The sequence below is a fragment of the Pithys albifrons genome, chromosome 12 (genome assembly GCF_047495875.1).
Source record: "Pithys albifrons albifrons isolate INPA30051 chromosome 12, PitAlb_v1, whole genome shotgun sequence".
In the NCBI taxonomy this organism is placed as follows: Eukaryota; Metazoa; Chordata; class Aves; order Passeriformes; family Thamnophilidae; genus Pithys; species Pithys albifrons.
Window position 1 is genome coordinate 20713860 of NC_092469.1, and position 21134 is coordinate 20734993.

Consider the following 21134-nt stretch of genomic DNA (forward strand, 5'->3'; position numbering starts at 1 on the left):
CAGTTGAGTAATTGCAGCCCTGTCAGCTCAGAAAACATCTCTCTCTGCCCAAGCTGCTGCACAAACCCACTCTGGGCAGGCAGTCCCAGCAGCATCAGTTTTCTCTTTATTTCTTCCCACACTCTGCCAGCCAGAGCCGAGGGTGAGGGACGAGGCTGTGGGTGAGGGATGAGGCTGCCTGGCCCCTTTGCAGCTGCTTTTGCCTCAGGGTAAAATTCAGAAGGAAGGAGGTGGGGACACCTTGGGAGCCTTTTTGGAGGTGGCAGGTTCCTTTGTGCTGGCTGAGGACTCTGTAAATCCTTCCAGAAATCTCTTGGGGCATGGTGTGTGCTAGAGATAAATATTACAATAGGAGGCTTAGAGGGAAATGGATTCAGACAGCCAGGAGAGCCCAGGAATGGAACAGGCTTGGGCAGAAAGTCCTCTTGTTAAACACCCTCTGGAGAAGGTTCTTTAGCTGAGCTGGGAGATTGGAAGGTTTCCACAGCTGCCTTCCAGAGATTCCAGTCCCACACATTGCTGGTTGTTCCTTCCCTAGTCCCAAAATACAGGAGAATCCCAGCTCCAAAGCCCACGCTCACCAGCACCACTGCTTTACTCCACATCAGTCCTGTCCTGCCCAAAAATGTGTTTTCCTCCTCCCTGAGGAGTTGTAGGACACAGAACAAGAACAACCAGCCTGGCAAGTCCAAGTGCACACCCATCTAACCTGACCACCTGAAAACTGAGGTTTGTTCCTTTTGCCTGAGAAAAAGGGAGCAGGAATGTCGTTATTTCCCAGAATGGCTTCCTGGGGTGGTTTTTAAGCAGATTTCAAGAACCAGCTACTAAAGCACATGAATTTTGTACACTGACTGTGCTGGGTTTTAGCAGCCTCATTAACTGACTCACCTTAATGGGAACTTCTCCCCAGGGTCCCTTCCCAGGTGGAAGAGCAGTGGCAGGTGAGTGTGTTCCTCCTGTGTGTGTGTTGTCACTCCAGAGACATTCTGCCCAGGACAGAAATCAATACCCTGCAGGAAAAAGGTGAGAGGTCAGCAAGGGTGACACAGGACAGGGAACAAAACTGATCCCAGTGACACCACTTCCTCCAGCACCTTGTTCCAAAATACTTACAAACCCCAGAATTATTTTAAATCAAGGGTCCACTTCAGTCTGCCAAACAGATTCTGAACTGGTGGGGTAAAATAAGGTGACAAAGTGGAGCTGCACTGACATAAAAGCTGAAGCACCCTGCACATTCTTGTCTTATAAAAATATAATCCCTGTAAAATATTCATTAAAATGAAATGGCCAAAGAAAAGACAAAGAGGGAGAACCATTTAATCACAAAAATTCTGCATGTGGAAAGTATCTTCTCTCTTTGGTTCTCATGGCTTTGAAATAGAGAGGGAAGGACCACTTGGCATTTCTGATCAAAAACAAAATGCCAGGAGAAACATCCAGACACCCTGAGAGGCCACAGGCCCTGCAAACTCCCTTGCCAGCACCTGCAGGATCAGTTTCTCTGAGGAATGAAGCAAATCTGGTTAATTTTTAAGAAGTGGGTGTGTTGTTGATGTTGTTTGTAGCAAGCTGGTATTGAGGCACTCACCTGGGCAGGGCAGTGGGGCTGGGTGGGAGGACTGGAGGAAGTCTGGAGACATTCCTGTCACTAACAGTCTGTGGGGTCAGAAGTTGGGATGTTCCCTACAGCAGCAGGGCACAGGTACTGGGAATCTCCCTGGGAAAGCAACTGGGAGCAGCAAGGGGTTAAGTGCTCACTGGGCACGGAGTGACAGAGATCCAGCTCTCTCCATCTGCCCCTCCAGCCCTGCCAGGCTCCTGCTCCCCAAGCCCAGCCTGTTATTAGCCAGTTGTGAGCTCCCTAATCCCTGGCCTGCAGCCTCCAGAACCCATTTAAACCCTGGGAAGAGCCAAAAATGCAAAAGCACTAATTTCCCTGAGCAGCCAATAAAACAGGGCCCCTCCAGCCCAGCAAGGACTGGCCCCAAGTGGACTTGTTAAAGCTGGGCTTTACAATTCCAGCTCCCACACTGCGCTCTTACAATCCCCAAAATGCCCCGAGACAGGGACAGAGACATGGAGAGAAGGTAAATGGGAATATTTCAATGGAAGTGGGAAAGCAGCTGTAGCATGTGCTTATAAAACAAACCAAAAAGGCTCTCTACAGATGTTGGTAGGATTTGATTGGCAAACAATTTTCTAAAAATATCCCGTGTTTTTAATGGACAGCTGGTCAGTGGAGCAGTTAATATTCTGCTTTTCAATAAAGCAAGAAGTTTAGAAGCCCATGAAATCCCATTTATCTGCACAGAGCTATAGATTCCTGAATCACTGACTGGAAAAATAAGGAGTTGGTTGATAGGTTGGAGTGGCCCTACCAATAATGGACTTTAAATGGATACAAAACTGATTGACCTTTCCACCCTGTGACACCACAGGCCTCTGGAACACACAGGGAAAATAGATTTTTTTGTGGGTTTTTTCCCACAAAAGGACCAGTTAATGAAAAGGTATCAAAGCCTCTATAACATCCAAATTATAATTTGGATGCAAATCAAACAAGCAATTTAATTAAGAGCCTGCTAATTGGTACAATGCTCCTCGGCTGCAAATGCTGCTGTTTGAAAGAAGATTTTAGTCTCTGGGGTATTTGTTTAGACATTGCTCTGTTTACATTTTAGCTTTTGTTTCCTATCAAATCCGTGTAGCTCTGACTTCAGAACAGGCAACAGTCCCAAAGACTCCCAGGAAAGAAAGTGCTGGGACAATTTGCCTGATGGCTCCAGCCAAAAGCTGTCTGGCCTCATTTAAGCACTCAGTGCCCTCTTCAAAAGCAGCCTATTGGGAAAAATCAAAATAAATAAAGAAAAACCCCCTTCAGTAAATACAACCAGCATTTTATGACATTGGCTGAAACCATCTTTTAAATTTCTAAGGCATTTCAAGTTTATCCCTGCAAATAAAATGGACTATTACTATTTTTATGTACTGTGTGACAGCCAATGTTCAATCTGCAGAGAGAGTTCCAAAGATTTTTTACTTGTTCATCAACAAATGGGCAAAAATAAGATATAAATACACTAAAATATATTTTAGTTTATATATATTATATATTGAACATATAAAAATATACCCTCAAGGTATTGTCCTGCCTCAGAGTAAGTAACACACTACAGATACAGCCAAAGGAGCCCAGTCCTCTGATCCTTTGCTAGAAAACAGTATTTAATTCATCTTCCACACCTTTCCCTCATTCTATTTGTCAGTCAAAGCATTTTCAGTTCTCAGGATGGAAAGAAAATAACCAGCTGTACCATCCTAAAAGACCTGGGACCCCAAGTCTGGATTGCTTTGCTTTGCTGGGGCAAACCAGTCTAAATTAAGTTTGCTTCAGACTTGAGAACTGTTTTAAGGGCAAGACAAACCACACTCTGGAGCACCTGGACCACACCCCTGGTTGCTTGGAAGGTTTGGTGATGTCTGGAGTTATGTTATGTCAGAGAAGAGCCCAGAGGTGCCTAAGCCTGTCCCATCCACTGGGATAACACAACCCAGACCAGCCACCACTCCCTCCTCTGTTATTCCCTCAAGGCTATTTATTGTCAGACAGTTTATAACAAACACAGGGATCAAAAGCCACTTAAAGCACATTCCTAATATTTTATCCTGCTCACTGTCCAAGGTCATAGATGGAGTCCCCATCCCTGGAGGTGTCCAAGGAAGGGCTTGGATGTGGCACTCAGTGTTTTGGGCTGGGAGACAAGGTGGGCTGGGAGGTCTTTTCCAACCTCAATGATTCTGTGATTTCCATGTCCACAGGTCATGCCGATCAAACACAGTGGAAAGATCCCTCCCTGTGTTTAGGTGAACTCTTGGAGCATTTCTCCTCCATCACAAAAGCCTGAAAGCCAAACCAGAGGATCCTGTCTAGAACAACTCCTGCTTTCTAAGGGAGCCCTTAAAAGAGCATCAAATGGCACCAAAACTGGCTCAGCTCTGCACCAGCTCTCACAGAGCGTTTTGCACCACTGTGTAAACCTGTTTGCTGTAGGAGAAATTCCCAAATCCTTTTTATTTATTACTATTATTATTAAAACATAACATTGCCTGCCCATCAGGTGAACCTCCCAGAGAGGTTCTCCCTGCCCTTCCCAGCAATCCCGTAACCCGGATTGCTTCCCTGTTCCTGAGCCTCTGCAGCCCTCAGTTGCACAGCTTTGCTCTAATTTCCAGAGCAAATGGACCACAGATGCTGTGTCAATATAGACATGAGACAAACACAGCCGGTTGCCAGTTTGGGCTCTGGGCCAAGAGATGGAATCACCACTTGTGTCAACGTGAGCCCTCTGGCAATTCCTCAGCCTGGCTCCAGCCCAGGGCGCTCTGGCTCCACGGGCGGCTTTGGACAGTCCTGGGATGTGTCCCCCGGCCATGGCTGCTCCTGCCAGAGCCAAACCCAGGGCAGCAAACCCGTGCTAATATGGGCAGGAGGAAAGCACAGCTGTTAATTACAGCCAGGGATGCTCTTTCTTGCTGTTTGCCACAGCGCAGGTAAAAACGCTGCTCTGGCTTTCCTGGCGATCCCCGGCAAAATCCTCCTGCAGTGGAGCTCGGGATGAGCAGACACTTCAAGGTGGCACTGCCAGGATCCAACCCCGAGGAGCAAGAACCGCTTGGAACGTGTTAAGTGGCTGGAAGAGCTCCCAAAAGATGGGGCAGCTCACGAGCCTCCCGATCGATGGCCGGTTCAGATGCTCAGAGGACCACGATGAAATGTCATTATTTGTGAGGTTCTACTTGACTTCACATCCCCCGTGCAGAAAAGGCTTTATCGATCCCCTCGCGTGGAGGAGAAGGGCAATCAGACAGCCTGACTGGAATAACCCCTTTGGCATTTTGCATTAAAACAATAGGAGCTGCTGGCAGGCGCCTGCACCCATCCTTTAAAGTCACAGGAGCCTGGAAACCCACTGAACCCTCCTAACAAGCTGACAGCAGAAAGGTTGATGTTATCAGACACTCTCCAACAACCAAAGGGCGTTTTCCACAGGTTTTTCTTAATTATTTTTTCCCCTCCTTGCATCAGTGCTCTTGCAGGGCACAAGGACTGGTCTGTGCTGGGTACTGTTGGTGGCAGGCAGAGAAAACTACATTTCCCCTCCTGCAGCTCCTACTCCTGCCTCCTCTACACAGCATGAAATTAGGAAATTCCTGAGGACTTGCTACTTACTCAGACAAATCTATAGAGAGTACCCAGTTTTTCCCCTTTCAGAACTCTCCTTCCAAACAAGAACAGCATTTTACAGGTAATTCCAGTTAAAATCCTGTGTGTTACACTGCAAGAGGGGTCTCCCCAGGTTTATCCTTAGTTCTCCCTTCTGCTATTTTCATCACTGCTGATTTTTGCTGTAAGAAAGGTGGACAACAATGGAAAAGCTTTATATCCATCAATCAGAGCAACAGGGACTCAGATCTGTGCAGCAGGGAGATCTCTCTTCCTCTACCAAACTATTTAAAAATACAAACACATTTTTCAAGTCAGGTTTCTTTTCATCTCCCTCTGTCCCATTTATCACCTCTTGAATGTCAGAGATGTCAAATTATGTAAACATGAGCCACCTATATAGATGGAAGCCAAGTAAACAGCTCTAAATAAGCATCCTGTGCAATCCACAGGAAAAATGTCCCTTGGAGTGATTATTCCCACTTGCTGCTGCTGAGTGAGCCCTCCCTTTATGCTTTCAAGAGACCACCCCTTCAAGAATCAAAAAATCCAGTTAATCCAGCAGAAAAGAGCATCAAGGTGTCCTCCAGCACTGAGAGAGACTACAAGACTTCATGACAGGAGTCAGACGAGAAAAAAAAACCTGCTTGGGGGTTAAAAAATAAACAAACAAGAAATGGGAAGAACAGAAGAGCACAATTCATCTGTGTGTCAGATGACAAGTTCTAATCCCAGGCCATAAGGCAAAGGATGCAGACCAGTAAGGGCATGTTACTGTCAGGGGACTTTGGGATGACTGTAAACCTGTGTACTGCTTGCATGGGATGTTTCCAGGGTAAATATTCCGAGTGCCATATGGAGAGGAGCCTTCAGATCCCTGTTCTGCTTTCCTAGGCTTTGCTTTCTGCAAGCTGTGTCTCCCTGGTGCATTTTTATTTGTGTGCACATTCTTTATTGCTGAACTAACTTCCACCCTGTTCAAACCCAGCTCTCAGGTGAGGGGCCAAACTTGGCCACATCCTTCCTTGTTCATCCTGCTCAGCCTAAACAGACCCAGGACAGGCACCAGTTTCCCATTTTCCAGTATCAGCATGAAAATGTGGGTTTGGCTGCTCTAATGGCATAATCTCATCAGAAAGCCAAACAAAAAGGCACCAAGTATGGATTAAAACCAGGGCCAGTTTTCTGTATTGATGATTTCCCACACTGTCAACTACCCAGGGAGTTCTGAAAGTGAAAGGAGGTCTGGCTAAACTGGGCCTTGTATCTGTCAAAATAATGAGACACTCAACTACCCACAAAACAAACCTCTTAAAAATGTGCAGGCAGCTATTCTGCCACATCTGGCCAACTTCAGATCTCTTTCCAGTGGATGACATGCCAAACAGATATTCCAGGTCTGAGTGTGGACCTTCAGACACAGAGACTTTCCTATCCAGAAGTTTAATAAAGCATCCCATTGGATTCACAATGAGGAAGAACCTCTAAAGATCATAAAATTAACAAGGCCTCATTACCTGAAGTTCTGCTGGGATGGCAAATCAAACTTATCAAACAGCCAGAATTCCAAGTGCCACAGATGTGCATGGATTTAAATACATTTTTCCAATTAAAATAGCAAACAAACTGTTTTTTTTTGGTTCTGGAGTCCAATATTAACACAGCTGGGCAGTCACTGAAAGAGGCAACTGTATCACAAGGTGAGCTGAGAAACTCCTCCAAGAGGGCTCAGAACTGGTCTGCACTCTGATTTATTTCTATTTTTAAACTTGCAGGGCTTGTAATTAATGGCTCGAGGACACGAAGAAAATTGGAACAAATTTCAGCCTGAGCTTCCTCTGCATGTTGTTAATGGCTGGTCTGGCCACTAATGTGCTCCAATTTTCCCCACATCCAGCACATGAGATCCAAGCTGCAGGAAAGAGAGTGAGTTTGTAATGGTCTCTCTGATGTAGGGGATAATTGCTGACTTTTATCAGACAGTAGTTAAACAAAGACTTGGAAAGAAATAAATATTCCTTAATTGCCCGGCTGCCGTTGCTCGCAGTGGGAGAGGCTCTGGGAGGAGGAACTGGTCCCCATTATCACTGCTACACACAGACATGCAGAAATGAGACCAATGCAGGGGTTTGTTTATCCCCCAACTGGGTCTGTAAGTGTGGGCATGTGCTTTTATCACCATGGAGAGAAATAATTCATGTGGGAATTTTCCATGCACGTGGGAAAAGTGTGAGCCCATCCCTACACCCAAACACATGGACATGGAAGCTCCCAGAGTCTCCCATACAGGGAAAATCCTCCAAGGGAGATATATGGGTTTTACTCACACACAAGACAAATAAATTATCTCATTTGATCTGCGTGGAATTAGCACCGAGACAGAGCATAAAATACATTTCCAGAGCCAACTTTCCTTTCCTCCTCACTCCCAGTAAGACAAACTTTGCCTCCTGGAGCATTACAGCCTTCAGAAAGACAAACACACACATATTTACAGCCCTGAATGCAAATGTCTCCCTTGGAGCTGACGTTTCCTTCTACCCCCAGGACATCCCAACGAAAGAATCCGTGCACTTTTATACCCACAAATGTCATCAGCACTTAGTTCTGCTGCACCTGTGATGCCTTGAGGACCCACCACAAGTTCAAAAAAAGAGGCATAAAAAAATAAATCATGCAAACAATCCCTCCCCAGGCCCAGCCTGCTGTCAGGAGTTTGCTCAGAGCTGTGTCCTAATGCCCTGGGTTCATGTCTAAAGGTGTCATCAGCAAGGCACACGTGTGAACCTGCCACTCAGCAAATGCCCCAGAGTCCAGTACCTGAGTCTGAGGCAAGAAAGACACAAAAAGAAAGAGAAATCACAGACTCAAGACTATTCTGGGTTGGAAGGGACCCACAAGGATCATCAAGCCCATACAGGGGATTGAACCCATGACCTTGGCATTATTACAATCAAGTTTTAACCAACCTCTAATTGTGAGGAGATCATCCAGGAAATAAATAAAATGTAAACCCCAGTGTGATGGGGGCTCACAGAAGTGCTGAGAGTAGATCAAACACATGGATTTTACTGCTCTTTCCACTTTCCTACAGCTTTCCTTTTCCCTTTCAAGAAAAAAAACATCACAAACCAAACAAACCCGGCCCTGTTCCACTTAAATAATTCAGGGCACCAGGACTTTTGTCCTAGGAATTGTGAGATATGTGACCAATGTGGCATCAGGCTCCAGATTCCACAGAATCACAGAATATCCCAAGCTGGAAGGGAGTCAGAGGGACCAGTGAGTCCAACTGCAAGGGCACACCTGAAAGTTCAGAATTCAGCAGAGAAAGATTAATATTAAGGGGGTTTAAGTGCTGATTAAAGGGAGCATCTTCAGAACAGCTTGGAATTTGCTCATTTTCCTTTCTTTGTCCCTGATTTCAGGAGGGATGTGTGACATCACTCCCCTTAGATTTTCATAAGATTATGGAATTGTTTAGGTTGGAAAAGCCTCAAAAATCATCGAGTCCAACCATTCCAAGGCCATCATTGACCCATGTCCCCAAGTGCCACATCCACATGGCTTTTAAATCCCTCCAGGGATGGGCACTTCCTGTGCCAAGGCTCACCAGCCCTTTAGGGAAGAAATAATTCCTAATATCCAATTCAAACCTCCACAGCAGATCTGGGAGCTCTCCAGGGACAGCAGCAGGGTGACATCCCCCAGTTTAAAACTCTGTTCAAAGGGTTGTCTGCCCCCAGGGGCACCAGTGACCCCCGGGAGCAGGTCCAGGTGCTGTTACCTTGCCATACTCCTCCCAGGAGTTGCTCCAGGTCCAGTAGTGAGCTTTGTAAAGCCCAACTCTCACGGCCATCATCTCATTGCCACGATAATAGAATATGGGCCTGGGAAAGAGAGCAGAGCTGCATGAGAAACACCATCACACTGGGCTGATAAGGGAGACAAACACCTTAATGGAGTCTGACTTCCGATGTGGATATCAGGCAGGAACAGGCTGCCTCCTAATAGTCTCCTCTGCAAGGTTTTCAATTAACATTTCTTAAAGTGTTCATCAAGTTGAGAGCTCACACAGTGCAAGAATGAAACATTATCCAGCTTGGCTGCCAGTGATTGTTAATCCTTGAACTCTCAGCCCCTGGTATTTCCTATAGAGCGTGTCGGTTTAAACATCAAATGGCTCACAAGTGCTGTGTGTGTGAGGGAGAAACTGGGAGTCACAGGCTCTGGGATGCTCAGGCTCCTCTCCCCAGCAGCACCAAGTGAACTTCACAGCTCTGCCATCAAGCTGTCAGTGTCACCCAGGCAGGGTGGCCAGGAGGACACCAGATGCTGGTGTGTTCTGGATGACATCTCAGAAAAGCTCCATATGGGAAAACCTGGCAGCCAGACAGGCTGTACTTTTAACTCCCATCCACTTTCCTCCCCTCCAAACCTCACTTTGCAGCATGTAAACATACTGCTAAAACTGCATTTTTTTCCCAGAGGTTTCCCTAATTAAAAATACATCTGGGAAATGCAGCTCATTCACTACACCTGTGCATTTCCCTGGGCATCCCAGAAACCTTCCTGTTGGTTTCTCCACTAACACACAATTGGGTTTTTTTTAGGAAACAGCACAACATTTACTGAAAGGGACTCTGTGCAGGAGAGAGGTTTGACTTGGTGGTGCAGTTCATCATACAAGGACACCAGACTTGGTCAGCACTTCCCTCCAGTTGCTTTGGACACAAAGGTGAAGCTGTTTGTCACTGTCAGGGGGTACCACAACATCTTTTCTTTCCTTCTGGGATACCATTCAGCAAAATCCACTCACTCTGGTGATGCCACTTTGAAAAACTGTCCCTAAATTCAAGATAAAATTTAACTATCCATGTGTGAATAACAGGAGTGGCCTCAGATCTCTTATTTTAAAATCACAGCCTGACTGCAGGTTCTTGCACAAACAATGAGCCTTTGTCACCAGGAACTGCCACCAGGAACAAAGGGGAAACAACTGTGTCACCAGGGAGAAAGGAAAGGTGCTGCCAGCAGAGCCCATTCCTGATCCTTAACACACCTGAAAGGTGAAATAAAGGCAGGAAGAGACCTGCCAAGTGCAGCACCTGATCTAAACCTGTTCCATTAACAACATCCCCCCCAAAACACACCAAGTACTCCCACCTCTTTTCCTTGCCATAAAGTCTCACTATTTGACCCTTTGACTGAAGGGTCTAGGTTTTTCCTTTTTTAAAAAAATATATTTTCCTTTTTGAAAGAGGATTCCAGCTTGTACTCAATATTCTGCTATTAATGATTTCTTTTTTCCCCTCATTCATTTTTTCCTTCTTAAGCTTAAAAGAATGAAACAACTGCACGTTCTGGAAATTTTTGGGGGGCTGTGGAAATTGTGACCTGGTCAGGTCTGGAGGGTACAGAAAAAGATGCAAAAAGTCATGATGTGCCTTGAGTGTGTTGTAACACAGAGAGCAACAAGGGGTTGGAAACAGCATTGAAATTCCCCCTTAAAACTACAAAGGAGCTTCACAAACTTCCGGAAGATGGGACAAGGAGGCACCTGCAAGGCTCAGGTAACACTGCAGGTGTGCCCCTTGTTAAGAGGCATAGAAACAATTTTACAGCACAAAGGCTCAAATCTACCATGGAAAACAGCTCAAAGATGTTTTTCCACCCAAACATTTCCTTGCTATCTCACAAAGTGTATGTTTGTATTCAGATTTCCCAGCCTGGAAGATTCCTCACCAAAATCCCAGCTAGAAGGTCTCTCTTTACCCTTGACATGTCCAATAAAATACTTGTTGGAGGGGTATTTGCTGTCAGGTCTCGGTGCCTGTACCCAACAGCTGACAGCACACCACAAAGATTCCAGGTGTTTAACCCAAATCTATCCCTGCAAAAGTTTCCACAGCAGCAGGACCTTGGGAAGAGAGTGATCCCAGCTCACCCACAGCAGCACAGCCTTTACCTCCACTGCTCCCAGGCAGGGGCTACAGGGACCCAGCACACTCTGGGATGCTTTCCCAGTAATAAATAATGTATTCTTCCCTTCCCAGGCTACAGTTCTCAGGCTTTTATCTCCCCTCCTGCCATATGTTGTTCCAGGGATCCCTGCTAACCCTGTGACATTTCCAGCAGTCCCCAGACTCCACTGTATGGCAACATGCCACATGTCAGGAAATCCCACCTCAGTGGAGAATTAGCCCGGTGGGAAGCTCTGGTGCTGCCCCACCTCACTGAGGGGGGACAAAGATGCATTAATTCAGTTTATAAAAGAGAGCTGTGAGCTTTGCTGTAAAGAATAACCCCCAGCTTGGCATCCCTTCAGCTGGGATGCAAGGCTGGGAGCTCTGGGCTCAGGACTAACCTGTCAATTAGTTTGCCCTGCAAGATGACAGGTAAAAGGTCGATGCCATCAATCTGTCTGTCACTGGGAGGCTGGAGACCCGCCAGGGAGAGGCTGGTGCTGAACAGATCCATCACATTGCCCAGCTGATGGCTGACCTGCAAAAATAAATCAGCAGAAAACACATTTGCAAAGAGCCCTTCATAAAAATCCATAAGGAAACAGGTTCCCACCAAAGCTTCCTGAAAATCTCTCCCTTTACGGCGCTGCTGTCACCAGCAAAGCTCCTCTTAAAATAATAAAGGAAAGGAGATGCTCCTTATTTCCCAGCTTCCAGGGAGAATTTGCATTTTGATTCATTTTTTCCATTTTCCTCCCTTTCTTCTCACTTCTACAGGAGTGTGTTGTCACAGAGTTCAACTTAATTTAGCAAATTCCAGCTCATCTGAGGACTGAAAAATCAGCACTCACACCAAGAAAAAAAATAGTCCTTGATTTGTTCCCTTCTCCAGGTCAGCTCTGGAGTCCAGAATACCCTGAGAGAGTTCCCAGAAAGCACAGGGATAGATGGATAACAACAAAAAGAGCCTGATGACTTCATCTGCAAACCATTTCCAACAATTCAAGAACTGTAAAGTTGTGGTATTTTTAGTCCATATTTTAATAAGGGAGAAAAACATCTGGGTTTGGCTCCAATGGAGATGTTTAAGCTGCTTTTCTTTTTTTCTTGCCTTTTTTTTTTTGACTTTTTCCTTACTTGGAAGCCATACTTATCTCTGCTCTTAATTATTTATATTTTAAAACCCTAAAAAGTCTGTTCTGACTGATTCTTTCTGAATCTTTGCTCCCACCCTGCTTGGGGGATCTGCTGGAGGATGTTTAATTAGTCAGTGACACACTAAATTAAAGCAGATACATTCAAATCAAGAGCACCAGGATGGACCAGCACAAGCTGTGACATGAAAAGAGCATTTTTAACCATACCACTTGTTGGGAAACAAGAAACCATGGGATACAAACCCACATCTGTAAGGACAGAAGCACTTCTGACTGAAATCCAAGTCCAATCCCAACAGAACAATGTTGGGACTATCAAAGACTTTTTATCTCTGAATCCTGCTCACAAACAGCCTGTTAGCTGACACTAATTATTTAAATACAACAAATGATAAAGTGATAAATGAGTTTTTGTGAGATACTGGCTCTAAAGGGAAAAAAAAAATGAAAAATGCTGTTTTTCTTGAGACTAAACCTCACATTAAGAGTTCGAGCTGAAAACTGAACACAAAGGAAGAATTAAGAAGTTTAGAAAAAAAGAACTGCAGAAAGCAACATGCAGGGGCCTAATTACAAGTTTAACATTACAATATCACATTACTTGATTACAGTAATTTCAATTTTTAATGGCTTTCATTCATCAAAAGGTGTTGGCAGGAACAGCTCCTATTAAAGCTGCATGGGAGACTCTGCCACAACTGCTTAAGAGGAAAGAAAGTGCAAAGCTCAAAGCACAAGGGCCATGGAAATCCTTGCTGGGGAAAGCACTTGGATCAGATCACCAAGACCAAAAGGTTTGAGTTCAGGACTTGTTCCTGGACACTGTTGGAACAGCCTGGAAAAGGTTGTGCTCAGCCTGTCCCGGTAGGAAGTCACAAACAGAAGGGCAGTGGTGGAGTCCCCATCCCTAGAATTGTTCAAAGCCAGGTTGGATGGGGATTGGAGCAAACTGGGCTGGTGGAAGGTGTCCCTGCCCATGGCACAGGACTGTGACCAGATGGTTCTGGAATAACTCCTGAGGGGGACTCCATTCCTTCTCTGGGCAATCTGTTCCTGCACAGGAAAGAAGTTCTTCCTCACACTCAGGTGGAACTTGCTGGCATCAGTTTGTGCCCATTGGCTCCTGTCCCGTTTCTGGGCACCCCGAGCAGAGCCTGGTCCATCCCCTGCCCTGTCCCTGCAGACACTGAGGAGGACATGGATGAAGGCCCTTCTCAGTCTCCTCCTGAGGCTGAACAGCCCAACTCTCACAGAGCTGCTCATCTCCATGAGGTGCTGGGAAATGCTGAAGTCAAGGGATTACAAGTCCCTTGTGGGCTCATCCAGTGGCTAATTCCCACCAGGAGCGTGGTGGGAGACCACCAGGATCCACACACCACCATCTGCAGAGCTCAGGCTCCACTGAAGAGCAGCTCTGGCCCCCACCTGCTCCCTCCCCAAGTGCCACGTCAGGAGCCTGAGCCTTTTTATAATTAGAGCTCTCCCAATTTATAAATCAAATCCACAAGTCCCCTCCGTGCTGTGGCCCCGGCCCTCGCCTCAATCTTTTGATAAGAGGCCCTGCTGACCCGAGGCTCGAGCCTCTAATATCCCCTAATTTATCCAGCACGTGGGGACAATCCTGGGGGGCCACCACGGTCTCCTTGTTCTGGCCCTTATTAACCAGCACCAGATGTAGATGACTCTCTTTAATCATCCAATTACGTTTCTGGTCTCAGACAACATTTTTCCCGTGAAGCAGAGAAAACTTCTTAAGGAAATTAAATGCCCGTGCCACAGCCACTTGGATTTATCTGTGCTCTGCAGCACCACATTGAAGGAGGGAAAAGCAAAAAAAAAAAAAAAAGGTTAATATTTATATAAAACTTTGAAGTATTTTCAGAGAAAAAAATAAAAAAAAAATACCATTTTTCTCCTGTCAACAGCACTCTTTCATTCTAGTTGCCATTCCCAGTTATTTATTTATTTATTTAAAGAAAAGAAAAAGAAAAACCCAGAGAGGGCAACAGCCCAGGGAAAATAAATAATATATAAAACTGAGGGAGATCAGATATTGCTGGTATCAGTGAGGAACAGCCGGTACTACGCACGTAAAAACGGATTTTTTTCCCCCCTCTTTCCCCCCGTTCTTTTTAATAAACTCTCAGTATACACACAACGTCTTTAAGAAAATGAAATCCTTTTGCTGTGGGCCACGGCGCTGGAAGAAACAGTCCCCAGTGCTGTTATCAGAGCTTTCAAGCTTTAACTCTGAATCAAAGGCGACAATTAATAAAGTCGCCCCCGCCAGGAATGGAAAGGAGGAAAGCTAAATATTTGAAACTGGGTGAACAAATGTCAGGGTGTTTTTAAATAAAATCCTTTTACAGTTATCACAGCGAGCAGACCTGATATCCCTGTCTAATTCAATTTCAATTTGCGCCCCATGGGAGATAGGGAAGAAAAGGTTGCAATGCTGTCTTTGGGTTGATATGTTCTTTTCTCCTTCAGGAAGCAGGCACGGGAGAGGAAGGGGAGGAGGGCGAGGGGAGAGAGGAGGAGGAGGATTCAAATACCAACAGAATATGATTTTTTTTTTCCAGCTGGATCCTTCCAGAAGGCAGATGTGATGTGGGGAATGTTGAAATGCTGATTTGTTGTGAATTCACCTGGAAAACGTAGCCGAGGAGGAAACTGCAGAAAGGCTGTTTGTGTGTGAATAAATATTCCTGATGGGGGACCAGAATTCAGTGAATGTTGATGCCAAGAGCAACATGCATTGCTGAGGCATCTTCCTCCTCCAAAAACCTGCACACCAGCCAACTGCACCAATTATCCCAACCTCTATCCATATCCTGTCAGGAGCTCACAGTCCTGTCACTTCACTTCTTTTGTTTAAATCAAAAGATGCCCTTTAATAAAAACAAAATCAATAAGATTATTAATAAGCTGCCAGATAGAATCATGGAATGGTTTATGGTTGGAAAGGACCTCAAAGCTCATCCTGTTCCACCCCTTGCCATGGGCAGGGACATCTTCCACCAGCCCAGGGTGCTCCAAGCCCTGTCCAACCTGGCCTTGGACACTCCCAGGGATGGGGCAGCCACAGCTTCTCTGGGCACCTGTGCCAGGGCCTGCCCACCCTCACAGGGAACAATTTCCTCTCAATATCCCACCTAGCCCTGCTCTCTGGCAGTGGGAAGTCATTCCCCCTTGTCCTGTCACTATCTAACCATATAAAAAGTCCCTTTTGTCCCTCTCCCTGCTTTCCATGAGCCCCCTTAAGGCAGTGGAATGCTGCAATGAGCTCTTCCCAGAACCTTCCCATCAGTGGAATGAGTCTTGCACCCAGAAACTGGATTTCACTGGCCAGAAACAAAAGCCCTGTTTCTGTGGCTTCAGCTGTTCCAGCTGCAGTGGCTTCTGGCCCTCCCCCTGCTCCTCAAAAAGTCCAGGGCTGAAAAGGAACAACCTGGGAGCAAACCAAGTGCAGGAAAGGAGGAGTAGATCCTCCAGCTTTGTGCTGAAGTTCAGGTCTCCCAAGACTTTATTTCCTTCAACTCTTTGGAAAAGAAAGAGCAACAAGAGACTTTAAAGCAGTTTTCCCACATTTTACAGCTACTTGGGGTGCACAGGGCTTAGGCTGAGGAGTTAAAACTCACAGTCAAGAGGATGCTGAAGCTACAGACTCTGCAGGACACAGGAAAGAAGCCAACAATGTACTACCAACCACGTGCCCCTTCACTTTGTGAGTGGCAGAGGCCCTTGTGCAGCAGGGAGTGACATCATGAGCTGTATCACACACAGGCAAAGCCAAACCTCTCACCTTGGTCAGTGCTGCTGAGGGGACCAGGCTGGAGCCTCGACAGCAAGAACACAAGCAGAAAACACACATAAGTATCTCTCACATATTTACTGAGCAGCAGCATCACACAGGGTTGAACTCTGAGCAAACAGCACATCCTGGGGACAGGGACAGAGCTCAGAAGTGGCTTTGCAAGGACATGGAGTCCAAGAGGACACCTGGGAGCACAGGGACACACCTGGCCGGGAGAATCCTGGACTGCAGACTGGGATAACCTGGATTTAAAGCTAAGCACGTGCTCAAGGGTGATGTCAGCACATGGAGGAGGGATTTTGGGTGCACCTCTGCCTCAGTGGGCTCCTGGCACACTCTCCAGCTGCTCCCTCAGCCACCCTGCATACACCTCCACTCTGCCCAGCATTGCAGGAGTTCAGTTCCCAGAATTCAAGCAGCAGATCCCAGTGGCCTCAGGCTGGAATTCCTGCATCACCCCAGGCCACCAAGAACATTTGGAGCTTCCCCCCTGTGCCAACATGCCAAAAACTACCTGTGAGGGGCATCCCAACCAGGCCCAGGCAGAAAAGAAGCAGGCACAAGGACTTCTCTACTCCTGTTCTTAATTATCATCAGAGTTACTACAATGGAAAGAATTTTTGAATGTGGGTATTTTCTTGTCCCCATTTATAATGCATGTTTACTTTTAGCACATTATTTAGTTTGGACCCAGAAAACCAAACAGTCAGCTGCAGTTTCATGTTCTCCTTTGCTAGCCCTGGGCTGTTGTACTTGGCTTGCAAAGGCTTTATGGAAATGTTTAAATTTAAACAAAAAGACTGTTTTCATTTCAAATTAGAAAAATAATAAACCATCCTTAGTAGGTTTGGTGAACTCTAAAAATGATGAAACCAAACTACCCTCCTGCCCTCAGCTGCAGATCTGAGCTGCCTGATGGTCCCTCTTAAATGCAAACAATAAATTGTCATTATCCTGACTCAATTAAACCCCCCAAATGGAATGCAACCTAGAAAAATATTTTATTTATGAATAGTTTGCAGGCTTAAGCATGGTGGCCAGTTAATGAAGTCTCACTTTCTTCAGGGAGGAGAGATGCTGACAGAGGGGAGGGAGTGTGTTATTGCTGCAAACCTGGCCTGCAGCAGGACTGATTGCATCCCTCTGTAATGAGACCTGGGACAAGAGGGGCTGGCAGTGCCACTGGAGGGGCTGGCAGTGCCACTGGAGGGGCTGGCAGTGCCACTGGAGGGGCATTTTGAAGTGATCACATCTGTGTTTGTGTACAGGCAGGAAAGAGCAATAATCTGGTGTCTAAACCTCCCAAAGTGAAAGCTGAGAGGGTCAAATCATTGGTGCCTCAGGGCACAGAGAGTGGGTAACACACTCCTGCTCTGGAATGGGACACACATTAGCAATGTGTCTTTATACTCCAATTTCTTCAAACACATGAGAAATACCGTGGTCCAAAAGAGTAAAGGGTTTAAATAGAGCAGAAAGACAAACCCAGACCTGGCTGGGTGTTGATTACAGACACTGGAGATGCAAATTTGCACTAATAACAAACACAAATGGCACTGTTTTCTGGGGCAGCATCAACTCCTTATTTAAATAACCACCTGGACTGACACCTTGGGCATGTCAGAAGTGTGACCCAAAGCCCACTGAACCCAGCAAGGCCACCTAAGGCTGCTGAGAACTGTCCAAGGCAGATACTCACCCCTCCTGCAGGGATGTGGCCAGGCCACCAGGCAATTGCAGGTTCTCTCATGCCACCCTCGAAGGTGGTTTGTTTGCCACACAGAAAAGGCCCATTGCTTCCTCCTGGGCACAGAAAACAAGCCATAAACCCCACAAATCACCAGCATTCCAAAAGGAACACTCAGGTAGGTGGTTTTTAAATGAACTTTCATTTCTGCATGGATGCTTCTTCAAATAGAGTTGGGGTTTCCTGTTATTATTTCCTTGTTTGTTGTGTTGGGTTCTTTTTCTCAATATCCACTTGTGATGAAATTTTAGGAGTGTCTTTTTAGCAGAGGGGGAAAGTGACAGTTGAACACACCTTGCTGTCAACAACCAAATTTAAAAACAAACCCCAAACAAACAGGGAATACCTTGCTGGTTTTCCTTCCCTTTAAGGGTGTTAACTGCTGTCTATAACTAAAGCAAAGGCAGAACTTTCAGGCAGAAATAGTAATTTTTTCATAATGATTTTAAATTTCCAAGTACCAGAGCAGTATCAGATGAAGGTAGGAGAGTGAGAAAAATAATCCTGCATTCCCTGAATGTTCACTCTCAGGGATGTCAAAGGCTTTTTAGGAATTTCTGGGGTTTTAACCCAACCTTGGAGCAAAGTTTGCCAAGGAACAAACAGGGAGGGCTCATCACTGATTCCAGGTCACCCAAAATCAAACACAGTGGTTGAGCTGAAACCAGAACTCAGGATACTCCCTGCTCTGTGGTCCAACAACCACGAGACATCCTGCCTCCAGACAGGAGAGAGTGGGTTAGAAAATCAATTTGCAATCATTTCTTTCAGAGAAACAACCATTTAAATAAAAGAAAAAATTGTGAAGTACCAAAAGGAGTTTTTCTTCTTGATATCTTTCATGAGAGCTAAAGAATGAGGGACTCTTGAACTCTTTGTAATTACTCAGAAAGCCCAAATATCTATTTGACAGATGGAGAGTAAACACCCTGCTAAGTCAGTGGGCCTGGTCCTAAAGAAATTACAAAATAGTCACTCCCTGAGTGGAAACACACACAGGTAACAGCCCCACTGGGGCTGGAAGAGGCCCATTTAGCCAGGGATATCCTCCCCAACAGTGACCAGATTTAACAAGTCATTCTAAGCATAAAGCTGCATCTTGAGGCTTTTCCCAACTGCATAAAGGAGAACCCCACATATACATCTTTTTCCCATCAGACACAGAGATTCAAGCCTTGATTTCCCAAGCCCAGCCTGGGTTTGTTCACCTGAGACTCACCTTGTTTGGGAGCTGAAATGAGAGCAGCCCCATTATCAGAGGTGAAAAACACAAAAGTGTTCTCACTGATCCCCAACTGCTGCAGGTGCCTCAGGATTCTTCCAATGCTGTCATCAATCTCCCTCACAGCATCCCCATACCTGAGGCAAAAGGGGATGCAAAGCAATAGAAGCAGAAAAAAATGCACTGAGTGGACTTAATTTACACCTGTGCTGCAGAAATCCTTCCCTTATGCATCAGGGAATGAAGTTTTCAGCTGGCACTGCACACCCTCTGTCTTTTACCTGCAGAGAACAAACTCTGTGGGGTATTAATGGTCAGAATTTGTTCATGTGTGAGCCATTCCTGGACAGAGACCAGCAACTGGTATAAACTTAGCTATAAAATTCATAAATGTAAGCAAACCCACTTTGACTGGAAGGCAGTAACAGAGTTATGGCTCCTGGTTTGAAAGTCTCAGTGCTCAAAGCTCACAGTGCCCAGAGCTCTTTGCCTCCTCTCAATTGCATTTTTCAGGGGTGCTTTTCTACTCACTGTTTGATTTACAGGCTTTTAAAACAGGCACTAATCATACAAAAGCCTCCTAAAAAATCATCTGTGCCACACACAGCATTTCACTCCTCACACAACTGGCAAAGGAGCTTAAAATCCCCCTTCTCCCCCATTTTGGTCACATGACCTTCATTTCAGATTAGAGCAAAATTAATAAAGACCAATCCAAGCAAAGTGGTACTAAATAATGCATTTCAGCACACACACACTGCACTTTTGAGGAGTGATCTACATACCTGGATCTAACAAACATGGCTCAGGTTTTCTGTTTCTGCAGCATGAAGCATTAATTAAAAAAGGTAATAAAACCAATATGCACAAAATCAGGACTTACAGCCCTCTCTGACTGGTGCCCAGGAACTGTTTGGAGGCATAAACAGGAGCATGGGTAGCATCAATTGCCCAGTATAAGAAGAAAGGCTGCTGGCTGGCCTGCTGCTTGCTAATAAAATCGAGGGCTTCCTGTAAACAACAATAAAAATGGATTTGTCCTCTGCCATCTAAATCTCTTTGAAAAAAAAGAAGCATAAAGTCACTGTGGCTTAGAAGCCAGGATTAAAACAGTACCTGCAGGTAGAGCTGGGTCAGGTTGGCTTCACCTGTCTTCAGATCAATTTTGAAATCTTCATAATATCTTAAGGTAAAGGGAATTAGAGAGAAAAAAAATCAATTCTAAGGAATAGACAAAATAAAAAGGATTTATTTCCCTTTACTTGCTGTGCAAGTAGGTGACAAATAAGTCACAGTTGCTACTCAGCAAACTCCCTTCAGATGTTAAAAATATGTCACCATAACTTCTCTTATGGGAGAAAACAGTGACACAGCTCGATCCAAATTAATGGTGACTTCAAGTGTTTGGACAAACCTGAGGGACTGACTGGCCTTTCACTGTTAACCTGCTGGGAGAGGGGCAATATCATTATTAAAGATCTCATGGTCCTTCAGAGAGAGCTGTTTGAAATGTGAGTAGAACAGTCAGAAGCACAGAACAACTTCCATTGGGACAGAGAAATCCTGGAAGCAGAACAGGAGAGTAACAGCAGTGAAATGAAATTATTCCAGGGGCAAAAATGAATGGACAAGCAGGGCACGGACTGCAGACTTGGAACACAGAATGTTGTTGCACAAACAGACAAAATGTTATTCCAAACAGGAAGAGAAGGAACAAAAAGTTCTTTCAGCACAGATTGGAACCAGGTTCCAAGAGCAGCGGAGTGAAATCATCCCAGGAAGCCTTTAGGGTGCAGGGGGATGAGCAAACAGCTCTGGGAGGGCAGCACTTGGGAGCAGCCACATCCCTGCATGGTCCACATGCAACCTGCAGCCTTTATTGATCACAGAATCATGGAATCAGGGTGGGCTGGGTTGGAAGGAACCCTAAAGCCCACCCAATTCCACCCCTCCTGCCATGGGCAGGGACACCCCCCACCAGATCAGGTTGCTCCA

At 45.6% G+C, this 21134-nt stretch overlaps 1 protein-coding gene across 4 annotated transcripts in view; it reads right to left on the minus strand.

The window, feature by feature from the left end:
- The window catches only part of GALNS (galactosamine (N-acetyl)-6-sulfatase), a 53187-nt gene that overhangs the window by 23091 nt on the left and 8962 nt on the right, over positions 1-21134 (minus strand). For all 4 annotated transcript variants that reach the window (XM_071567489.1, XM_071567488.1, XM_071567487.1 and 1 more), the window contains 7 exons: positions 20256-20322; positions 20023-20150; positions 19137-19276; positions 17870-17973; positions 11598-11734; positions 9018-9120; positions 892-1013 (listed from right to left, as the gene is read on the minus strand). In XM_071567489.1, coding sequence (XP_071423590.1) covers positions 892-1013; positions 9018-9120; positions 11598-11734; positions 17870-17973; positions 19137-19276; positions 20023-20150; positions 20256-20322 — 801 coding nt within the window. The remainder of the gene's footprint in view (positions 1-891; positions 1014-9017; positions 9121-11597; positions 11735-17869; positions 17974-19136; positions 19277-20022; positions 20151-20255; positions 20323-21134) is intronic.